Raw genomic sequence first — 12372 nt, 5'->3', positions numbered from 1 at the left:
AATGTGTCTAGACAATTTAACCGTACTGTGAGTTGTTGAAAATACTACGTGAGAGATTTTGTTGGATTTTCCATCAAGTGTGTGGGGAAACGAGTAATCTGGACGAATGCCAAACGTTGTTTAGTTGCTAAAAGAATACACATTGAAAGTAGAAGGATATTCATGAATACTCGACTCGGCGCAGAGGGTTGTAGACTTGTGGTATAGATGTTTTCAATATGGTTGTAGGGTATTTTCAAACGAGATTTCGGGTGAAATATCGTTTGCTTCTATAATGTGAATTTGTGTCCCACAGACATTGAAAAAAAAGAAAAGAAAAAGAGAGAAATGATAGAAAAATTCAACGAAATGAATATATATAGAGATGGAATGTAGGAAAGGTAGTTCGATGCATTTTGCACACATCGTCTCGTCTGGATTAATGGAAGAAAAAACTTCATGGTATACTATGTATGTTTAACTTTGTGAAGGTGTTTACATTTTCAATTGATTTTTATTTTTTTTTTTTTTGTATTATTGGATATTGCTTAAGGAAATCATTTTCATGGGTTTAGAGAGATATGTATTTATGACTCATTTTATTTTGATTTCCTATACCGATTCATTGTTAAGTTATAAGTCTTGAATATTTGTATTTGCATCTTTCTATACTAAAAATTTAAAACCAAACTGTTTTTATTTCTTTGAGGGGAGATTTTCAATTTTTCAATCGAATATAAACGCTGTTATCGGAGTTCAAGATTAAAATAATTTCGGAAATCGTCGGCTGCAAGCCAAATTGTTCTAAGTTCTTAACATCAGAAATCTCTTATTATAAATGCTGATACAAGGAAAAACTTACACAAAATGGTTATTTTCCAGAACGAACTTATTTATCTTATTTCTCAATTATTTAGCTTTAGTATTGAAAAATTTTATTCAAAACGACAGCAATTTTCGTTAACGAATGTCTTGAGAAGCACTGGCCAATCATTAAACGCATTACCGAATTGATTGACTGGAAAGTTATCAACAACACGAACAATGATTCGCTTTAGAGCCCTAATATTTCCGTGGTGAGTAGAGCAAACTATTCCCTCAAAAATGCACCCCAACTTGTAATCCAAAGGGTTGAGGTTAGGATTACCAACGGGCCAATCATTTGGTGACATGAAATCGGGTACGTTTTAGGAATTCTTGATTGATTTTCTGATTTGTTTATCTCATTTCGCAAACATCGTTTGGTTAGGAGGCTTAACAACGCACTCTAAAACAGTGGTTTAGAAAAGTTTTGACTAATTTTTTCACAAAAATGTAGGTTGGTTACTCAAATACTTTTTTCGGGACAAAGAAGTATAAAAGCAACGGGTTAAATAACGGGTATTATACCAAAGAGTGAAACCAGTACTTGACTTAAAATAATTGCATTTAAAATTGTGTCAATATTTATGGCTAGACTGGGTATAAACTGTTTGATAATGGAATTTCCTTGAACTTTGAAAACAGTTGAGCTTTTGTGTGTGGATTAGTGAAGAAAAATCTGATTGATTTCAAAGTACATCAGGGGTCAGGCAAGGATGCACACTAAGGCCGGTTTTATTTAGACTTTCCTTAGATGAATTAATCTCATGGTTTGCGAGGGAAGCCTTATAGAAGCTCTGTTTTTTCAGATGATATATCTTATGCGCCAGGTACAAAGGGGTTAAGTCAGAAATGGTTATTTTGAGAAAAATGAAATTGACGTTTCAATTTTTGTTTGTTAACCTGAATTTTATTATTTTGAAAAAGTAATGATGCAGAAATATCATCTATAAGATTCTTTTTTAATATCCATATGCTGTTGATCAGAAAATGTACGTTCTTTAAAAAAAATTGTGTTAAACTTGATCCAAAGGAGTTAAGTCAAGAAAAATCTTTGTTTACATTGATAACAAAGTTTAATTTATAAAAAAAAGCTGGAAATATCAATGTTATTAACTACCAAATGTGAGAGCTCTTTTTGAGCTAATATAATATTTTAGAAAAATGGCTTTTTGTGTTCTGTCTTCCTCTTGACTTAACCCCTTATAATCAATTTTTTTTTATTTAAAAACTAAAAATGAATGCAAATTCAAAGGAGTTAAGTCAACTTACGCCCTTAGTACCACACAATTTTAAATTTTTTTGACTTAAACCCTTTGTACCGAATCACTTCTAACGGAAAGAGATACGATAGAGCTATGGCGATAAGACCAACCGAAAGAGAAAAAAAATCCGAGTCCAATAAAAATCCGAAAATCGATTTTTTTTACTTAACTAATTTGTACCCGGCAGCAAAAATATTGTACTGCTCGTTAGTATTTGATTAACCTATTACTGGAATGTAGTAAATGTTGCCGAAAAATTGTCAATTTAAAGAAGCAAAAAAAAAACTGTTGTCAAAAAAAAAGGCTCAAACGAAAAATTGAAAGGTTTATTACAATGAATAGAACTTTAAGTTTGGCAGACTATCGTTTATCCAAAATGACAGCTCAAAGATTCGCGCGAATGGCTTGATATGGCAACCAATAATTGTGGATCTAACAAAATTAAAAACGGATATGTACGAATTTCTAAGTTGGAAGGCTTCAAACTCCTTTTTTCATACGGTTTACAGCTAGCTAAGACTTTTAGGTCACCTGAAGTTATTATATATGGAACAGGATGAAAAAGGACGACGTTGTGAGTTTCTTGACAAAGGTGGAGGGCTTTAAGAGAAACGAAATGTATTTTGAATAAAATCAATTTTAATCTACAAAACTCCTTAAAATCAGATTGACTTTGGACCGGTTTCGTTTGCTTTATTTAGCATATTTCAATGGTAATATGGTAAATCATTCGTTTAATTCAATTGAGAAACGAATTTATTTTAAAACAATTTAATTTATTTGTTTATGCATTCTGAATCGGGGAATGCTATACGACACTCAAAAATTGTTTTAAAAGGGGGTGAACATTGAACAACATGATGTTTTAATAGAATCAGAATGTCGAAGTCATGTTGAGCATGTCGTGAACGAATTGAATCAGAATACCTCCATTAAAAAAATATAGCAAAAGACAGATAAATCATTAAATCGTTTTAAAACTTTGAATACAGAGATAATAGATAATATTGTTAAAAATAAATGTTTCAGAATTACGTTTATAAAATTTTCCCTCTACCTATGTATATATTTATATCGAGCATATTAAAAATCTACAATCACAACAATATTTTTAAAAACTTAACATAAATCATTGCAAATTTAATATTAAAAAAAATTATATTTAGTTGCATGTTTATACCATAAAGCAGATGCATGTTTGAAAAAATACAAAAATATATATCATTTTAATGAACATGTTATTAAGGTTAAAAAAAAATTACAAAGCCATAGTTAAGAAAAAAAAAAATAATAAAATAAAAAATCTAAATAGTCTACTCATTTAAACCTAGTTAAGAAGAAAAAAAAAAAAATAATTTAAGATTAAAAAAAAAATAATTTAATGTATATGAAGAGTATAGTATATAGATTTACCTACATAATTATAACTGTAATGTTTTTTTTTGTTTTTTTTTTTCTTAATTTTTTTTTTATAATGTACTTACTAATTGTATAGCTATCAGTAGTACGGTCTTCAGAGTAAATCGTCTGCCACATATATCAAATAAATCTTCAAGTGATGGACCAAGCAATTCCATAACAAGTGCATTGTATTTGCCGCATGGTCCGAAGTAATATACTTCGGGGACACCCTCTGCTGTGTGTCATGTTAACGTGTGTAATTTATGCGTGTGTATATTTGTGTGTTTTTTTTTTATATTTACATTTTGTTTTTTAATGTTTTTTTTTGTTTTTGGTTTTGAAGTTTTGTTTTTTGTATTTTTTTTAATTCGCGTTTAAGGAGAATATCGTGTAGACCCCGTCGGGAGATGGATTTTGGCGCGCAAAGTTTTGTAAATTTTCATATTTTTTTTGTTCCGTTTGGAATTTTATTGTTTTTAACGCACGAATTTGAAAAAGAAGAAGAGAAGAAGAAAAGAACATTAAAACAAAACAATAAACAAAATTAAAACAAAAAATCGAAAGGAAAATCAAGAGAAAAACAAGTTTTTTTTTTTTTTTTTTTGAATTTCATTATTTAATATGTTTTATTTTTCGTATTTATATTTAACTATTTGCTTCATTGGGAGAGAAGAGGGAGTATTCTGTTTTTTTTTTTGTCTATCATTGAAAATGGATTGAGGGTGTTATAGATTATTATTAATTTTAAAGGTTATATAAAAATATCTCTTTTTTAAAATTTTATTTTGATGGATTTAAATTTTTAAACGAACACAGATATACAATGTATACATGTGTGACGTTTAAAAATTTGAAAATAGAAATTCTCGAAGCATATTTGATTTGGTTGTTTTTATTTTTTTGTATAGTGATAAGTTAAAACAAAACTTACTTTAGCGCACGCGAGCCACGGTTTTTTTTTTTATTTTGTTTTCTTTACAACTAAAATGATAAAGGGTCTTTTTTTGATCAGTGAATGAATATACACATATTTTGGATAGAACGGATCATAATTCTGTTGATTTAAGGTTTTCGAAAATAGAAACTAAAATTTGAGGTTTTCATAATTCTCTTTACTTTTTTTTTTACTTTTGAATGATTATATGTACATTTACCATTTACTTTTTTTTTAAATAATAGGGCGAAAAATATTTTTTTTTTTGCTGTTAAAAAGAACCTTTAAGGAACTCTAACACCTTAACCTCAAACCATACCATTATTTATATTTGGATGTGTTTACATTATATTTTACGAGTTTTTTTTTTATTTAATTCATAAAATGTAGACTTAGAAGTAGTTCTTTAGACATCAAGTATAATAGAAACATTAATTGTTCGACCTTGATTTTGCCTGTCCGTAAATGGCATTTCTTTTGATTTTGTGTGTTATGCCTCTTAAGACCTTATTTTTGAAATAAGAATAATAATTTTTTGAACCTGCCATACAACCGTTTTTTTTTATGTCTGAGTTAATCGTAAACGGCTGAACTGATTTGAACTAATTTACAGAAGTGTTTAAGAAACGTAATATGTATTAAAATTTTATAAAATTTTCAAAAAACAAATGTTTGGATTGTTTTTAAATGTTACATTTTTTTTATTTGAAAAATCATTTTATTGAAAACTTCAATGAATTTTTTTCGAAATATCGTTTTTAGTGATGATTAATATTTTCTTAAAAATGGCACCACTTTGTTTTAAAAATGTTTAAAATTTTCATTACATTATGTATGTATGTATGTATTAAAAAAATGTTTTTATTTTTAACGATATGAGTAATTTTTTGAGAAACATTTAAAAAAAAAACTAGGAAAACCCGAAGAAAAAAAAAAAAAAAAAAATATATTTCGTAACCTACCTACATTGAAATAGTAAATTTAATCCTTAGACAGAATTATGATCCTAAAGTTTTTCTTTCTTTTAAAGAGATACAAGCGTGCACACAGGTTAGTGTAGTGGTTATGGTAGAGACTGAAAGTTAATTATTAAATAATAAAAATAAATAATAATATTAAAGAAAGAAAACGAGATATGTGTTTGTTTTTATACATAACAAAAATAAATACAATGAATGCAATTTTTTTTTTTATTTTATTGCAATTTCAAATTAGTTTGATATTTAACGATGCTCTCCTTAACGTTCAAAAAGGTGAAATGATATAGTGTTGATTTTTTTTTAAATTTATTTTTATACGTAAGAGTGTGGTGCCAAGCTATGGTTTGGTTATTTATTTGATTTTATTTTTGTTTTCTTTCTCAAATAAAATAAATCAATTCTAAACACACAGAAACAGAGAAAAGATATATAAAATGAGAATACAAACAATGCACTACTTAAACAAACAAAACAAGAAAAAAATAAAAAAAAAAAAAAACTGCAACAATAACAACAAAAAAATAATAAAATTAACATTATGGCTTAGTAGTTAATTTTAATGCTAGAATATAACTTTTTTTTTGTATTAATTAATTTTAAACAAACTAAGTTTACTTTTTAATTAATTTATGAAACAAAGCAAAACTATGAACTATTTATTTAAAGGGATTTATCTGCTCGTTACTAAAATGAGTGATTGATTTTATAGGAATGATTATAAAAAAAAATTAAACAAAATAATTATACGCAAAAACTAACGAAACAATATTAAAACGTTATATTTATAATGCAGAATGAAATAACATTATTTCAAAACTGGTATTATCACAACGATACTTAAAGATTTCGTGTTAATTCATCAGTGGAATGTTTTATTTTTCGCCTAAAGTTTTTGAAGTTTATAGCTTTGATATCATTTTGTTTGCGCGCTATCAGCTGTTGAGACACTTAACGAATAATAAAGATATTGAAACAAAGAATTTCCGATTGCACGTTTTACCCACGGAGAAAAAAATCTTAGCTCGCTTTTTAAATATTGTTTTATTCTTTTAAATTTCAAATAAAATATTTTGAGCAGATAAGATATTTTACACAAGATATTAAAAAAAAAAAAAACACTGTGGTTATAGTGAGACATATTAAACAAAAAATTTTTTGGGAAATCTACTTCATTTAAAGACAAAAAGAGACAATACAAAAACAACTCCAAATAACAAATGTTTGCTTATAAGTAAAATTATTAAAAGAAATTTTAAATTATTTTCAACTCACTAAGAAATTGTGGAAATATTTCATATACAATTTTTTGTCTGATCTGATCTTAAAAACTATTCCTTTTTAAAACACACTACATCTTTTGTTAAAAAAAAACCTTTTTTGGAAAATTAAGATAGTTTGATAGTGCCAGCCCTGTTCCTGGTTATCCTATGACCTTTTTCCTATCCGTCGGGAAACTTCTTATGCTAGCCTTTATATCCGATTCCTCAAAAGTAAAATTTGATTAAGAAAAAGTCACTTTAGTTTCCTCGAAAAAATTTTTTTAATTTTTTTAATTTTCGTGAGAAATAAAATATGGCCAGATGCATTATGTTAATTTAAAAAAAATTGGATACATTAACTTTGTGAAATGTATTGCCAGTTGTACAAATATGAAAACAGTGGTTCAGCAATTTTTACATTCTAAAATCGGCAATTATTTTTTTTATGGACTTATTATTCTGTTGCCAGATTCTTAGAAGTTAAAAAAAAAACATGTACATAGTTTAATCCACGGTTGTAAGAAGTTAAAAAAAATGCATTTGAAAATTAAAAAAAAAAAACATAGATATTTATTACAAATAAAAAAAAATGCATTAAAAAATATTTGTTGCAACAAACAAAAAATTTTCTGAATTAAAAAAAAAACCAATGCAAAATGTGTACATTAAATATTTTTTTTTTCATATAGGATTTTTTACAATTTTTACTATTTGGCCAATATACAATATTATAGTTGAAATAGCTAACATATGCTCAAATAGCCAAAATTGTAAGAAATTCGACGAATATTAATATGTAATGCATACATTTTGCTTTGAATTTTTTTTTTTCAATGCACACATTTTTTTTATTCGCAATAAAATTTTTTTTAATGCAAAGTATTTTTATACAACTTTTCAGTTGTAATAACATTTTTTGTCTAATGTCAAATATTTATACTTGCATTAAATATATTTTTTTTAATGCAAATATTTTTGAGTTGCAATAATTTTTTTTAATGCAAATTTCTTTCAGTTGCAATAAATATATATATTTTTTTTAATTTGCAGTAAAATTTTTTTTTAATTAATGGAAAACAAATGCATTAAAAAAATAATATTTTACAACCCTGGTTACCACACCTAATCCACACAGCAATTATAAATTTGCTTCATTTGATCACTTAAGTTTTTATATTGATTTAATAAAATTTTTTTTATATTGATTTAATATGATGATTTCAACTTGCAGAGAATGAAAATTGGTTAATATGGTTTAAGGAATGAAAGCCAATTAAAAAAATAAAAATCAATCCTTGCAATTTCTGTTTAACAATTTTGTACGATCGATAGTTTCAACAACAATCAAAACCAGATATGCCAAAAATGAAACATCTGCAAAGTTTTTATTTCTAATTTTAGAACCTAAGTTTGAAAAGTAAAACTTAATTGTAAAAAAAAAATGATACACCTTAAATTACTATCAATAACCACTATACCACTGTGTGCTTTAAACTTGTCTTAAAACTTAAAAAAAAAAATCAATTCAAACCCAACCAACTTGTTGGGTTATTTTTATGTAACTTTAAGTTTTCTTACTAATTTTTTTTTTTAGTTACAATTAATAGTGAGTAAAATTATTATTCCGTGAGTATAGTGTGCATTCAAAAAAATTTTGCTTTTTTTTTCGAAATTTTTTTGTCTTTTGGTTTCTACAAAAATAAAACAAAAATATATATTTTGTTTTAATAAACAGTGAATTGTAAAAATAAAGTAAATTTTAAACCAAAACAACAAAAAGAAGAAATAAAATTATAGAGAAAAAAAATAAGCAAAAAATAAATTAACAAAACAAAAAACTTACTAGTTGCTTAGCTATCATCAGAACAGTCTTAAGGGAAAATTTACGGGAACAAATATTGAAGAGATCTTCTAATGATAGTCCCAATAATTCTAATACCATGGCATTGTAACGGCCACCACATGTGCCCAGATGATAGACACGTGGTATACCCTCTGGAAAATTATCTTAAAAATACGGATATTATATGTATTTATAATAGTTATTGTGTGTTCTTTTTTTTTTTTTTGCTAATTTGCTAAATAAATGAAATATTCATCATAAAAGAATAAAAAAAATTAATATATTGCATTTCTTTGTAGAGGTATTTTTTTTTTTGGTTTTATTATCCCCGAAGAATATGCTTGAGAAAATCTATTTATTTATATTTTTTTTAGTATAGGGAATAGAGGTGTTAATTGGGAAATATAATATTTTATAATTTGTTTTAAATAAAATTTAAATAAAACAAAAAATTGGAGCTTAGAGGATGACTAAACAAAAAATAAATTTTAACATATAAAGTAGTTTACTACCATTTATTTATCGTATTTATGTGTCAAATCATTTTTGCAAAATTTCACTAAGCTTTCAAGGTAGTCGCAACAAAACAAAGACAAATACAAAATATTTAATTTAAGATCTCAAAGACCCTTTATTTGAAAAAATAAAAAATAAAAAACGGTTGGAAATACTATCTGAAAGAACAGAAAAAACATGGCTCTCCTTTATATAATTTCATAAATTCAATGAAACTTCATAAACGGTTCGTCGAATAAATTGAAATTCTTTTGGATTTTTTTGCAGATATTCGTTTTAATTATCTGAATTTAAATATAAAAGGATTAAATTTTCACAGGTGTGCATAAAGTTCTTTTTGTTTTTCTTATCAAAGCTTCACAATGTATTCATCAGTTCAATAGTCGATCATTCATTATTAAATAATTTAATACCCCTCGAGTGTGTACAGATAACGTCTTTTTTTTTATTGTAATTCGTGGCATCAAAAATATTTTTAAATCTTCGTTATCTCGGTGTGCAGCCACGAATATAAATGTTTGTAGATTTTTGCAGTCTTAAATTTTAAAATATGTAGATAAATCCAATATAATTGACAGACAACACTGCAATAATAAAAATTAATTTTTTGTATTTTAAATTTGGCCAACACTTTGATCATTCTTTATAGGGTAATAAACCAATAACAGTTATTGGTCGTTATTTATAATTTAAGAGTACTTGATTAATTTGTTCGTTAAACTTAAATATCATTTTGTGTTTTAAAAATTGACTCTCAATTTGATTAACTGCATCTAATTGGAACATAAAAAATATTCTTTTTGGCACAAAAAATATTTGTGAAAAATGGAAATTTCTAAGACAATGGCAAAGTCAATCTTTCAACATTCTATAACCTGTAAATTAGAGACAACTGATTAGACCTGAAGCTTCTTTTGCTATATCTGCTTTAAACCGCTCTGCTCTTCCAATGAGCAGAGAACAGTTGTGATTACTCTTTAATATTTTTGCTGTATTCTTTTTTCTTATACAATGATGAACATGAAGCGATAAAGTAAACAAAAGAACAGTAAAAACGCTTTTAAAGATTTCACTGCTTTTGCAAAACTACTCTGTGTTCTTTGTAACTTCACTGCTCTTCTTCAGAAAATGTTCTCAGCTCTTTAAAATTTCACTACTTTTTTATGAGCACTCTGTTTTTCGTATCTAATGATTTGGGTAAGGATGAAAACACAAAGATGAGGAAAAAATACCATGATGATGACGAAACAGATAAGTTCAATAGCATTGTTTTAGTGGCATTCAACGAGTTATTTTTTATTTATATTTATTTTTTATTCATATTTTCAAACATATTTGAAAACAGGAAATAATTTAAAGAGTATTTTGCGGCGTTAAGTGCTTTTGAAATAGTGATTAAATAGCAGTTATATGCTGCTCACTGCCTTCATGTTAAATACACCATCACTCAAAAAGTAGGAAGACCGCAAAGCAGGAAGAGAGGTAGGCCTTAAAACTCATATTACAAGCAAAGTAAAAAACACCAGTTAGCTTCAGAAATGGAACAATACAAAACCGGAAGGCTTGCCGGCGATTTCTGAAGCCAGTTTCTAACGGGACAGTTAATAATCCCAAATTGACTCAGTTTTTAAAATACAGTTCGACGCCAAATTCTTTGAAAAGCTTGCAAATCACTTGATTTTTTTCTGCAAAACGACCGACGTAATTGTTTTTTTATTGATTAGTGAGATAAATAAACCATCAGATCTCAACTGAAATTATTTTGAATCGACAATTTCGAAAGTCCATCTATTTTGCAAAAATGATTTTTTGTCCTATTTTTGTTTTATCTTTTCTCTATTTCCTTTCCTTTTTTGTAAAAAATAATTTAAATACAACATTTTTTTTTTTGTTTATTTTAATAAAAAGGTTACGACTTACCATGTGATCCTAATAATTTATAAAACCTATACTCTAAATGTAGTTGCGGAGCCTTTGATTTCATCGGCTCCATTTTTATTGCTACGTGTTCATTGTTGTAAAGATTTTTTCCTGAAAATAGAAACAAAAAATAGATATTAATAAATTTGAAATTTAAGCAATTAAATGTTAATTATAGTAATTTTATAGAAAATAACAAAAGTTTAAATTTCAATCACACGTGCAAAACAACAAATTGTTTTTAGACTAAACTTCTTCCTCTTATACATATGTATTTAAAAAAAAAACGTTAAAATTTTCGTTGGAAAGAATTATAAGGGTCGAAAATATATTTTTGTTTAGACCTTTGATCAGACGTTGTATAATAAGAAAAAAACTTTCATCTTGAATAACTTTTGACATGCAAACGAACGATACTTTCGACTGTAAATATTATTTTTTACATGACGATTTAAGAATAACTCAACTGGCGCACCAAATAATATCGTGTTGCCTGTTACGGCACGGGCCCGCTGTTCATAACAGCAGAGCAATATCTCCCACATTTTACGAAAAAGATTTTTGAATATAAAATATCCTTTTTAAGGATACATTCATCCATAGGGACCCAGAATATAGAACATTTGAGAAGCAGTTTAAATTAAAAAATCAAGTGTTTCAATCTTTAAATAACAAAAGAGTCGATGATTTTAGATGCGAAAATGTTAACAAATTTTTTTTTCATAAGTAGATAAACAAATTAAATGAGTTATACTAAATGATAAACTGTTCATATTCATGCTACCAAATCAAAAAAGGACCTTTTCTTCGACAAAGAAAAAAAAACTGATAACTTCATGCTTAAAAACAACAGATTGATAAAACTGCATTTCCACTTCCAACGAACCTGATCCAAAAGCGCACAAACGGCGACCTGTCAAACAGATAATTTAAATAAATAAATAAAAAAAAAAAAAAAATAAAAATAATATTGCATCTGGCTTTACAGATAAGATTCTTTAGTTATGACTGGACATGAATATTGACAAACATAAATTGAATTGAGTGAATTAAACAAAAAAAAAAAAACTACATTATGCTGGCAAGTTCATTAAATTTTAAGGTTTTACTTTTATATTGCCATCGTACAGTGGGGTTGGGTAGACTTAACAATTGAATGAAAAGAAACAAAAATTAAAATGAACTTTTTAAGATTTTGAGAGAAAATGGTAACACAATGGTAACGCAACATTTCATAGTTGTTAAAACTGTAACAATATTTAATTTTTTAAAATTTATTCAAGAATATTTTAACATTTCCATATAAACGACTCCACTGTCAGCCTATCTTCCAGTGCAATAATAATAAAGTCAGGATAAAAAATGAACTATTTTTGTTCTCTTCTCGCTTCAGTTTTTTTTAATACCTAAGGGG

The 12372-nt window shown here is 26.6% G+C and overlaps 1 protein-coding gene across 25 annotated transcripts in view; it reads right to left on the bottom strand.

Annotated features, from left to right (window-relative positions):
* The window catches only part of LOC129914762 (casein kinase I), a 110634-nt gene that overhangs the window by 22209 nt on the left and 76053 nt on the right, over positions 1–12372 (bottom strand). For 11 of the 25 annotated variants that reach the window (XM_055994127.1, XM_055994130.1, XM_055994138.1 and 8 more), the window contains exons 4-6: positions 11845–11871; positions 10959–11069; positions 8523–8686 (exon numbers count right to left, since the gene is read on the bottom strand). In XM_055994127.1, coding sequence (XP_055850102.1) covers positions 8523–8686; positions 10959–11069; positions 11845–11871 — 302 coding nt within the window. Of the gene's footprint in view, positions 1–3589; positions 3742–8522; positions 8687–10958; positions 11070–11844; positions 11872–12372 lie in introns of all 25 variants that reach the window. The other 14 variants (XM_055994131.1, XM_055994133.1, XM_055994140.1 and 11 more) reach the window with 5 other exon arrangements.

This window comes from Episyrphus balteatus, chromosome 3, assembly GCF_945859705.1.
Source record: "Episyrphus balteatus chromosome 3, idEpiBalt1.1, whole genome shotgun sequence".
Classification (NCBI taxonomy): domain Eukaryota; kingdom Metazoa; phylum Arthropoda; class Insecta; order Diptera; family Syrphidae; genus Episyrphus; species Episyrphus balteatus.
This window is presented reverse-complemented; position numbering and strand designations above follow the sequence as displayed.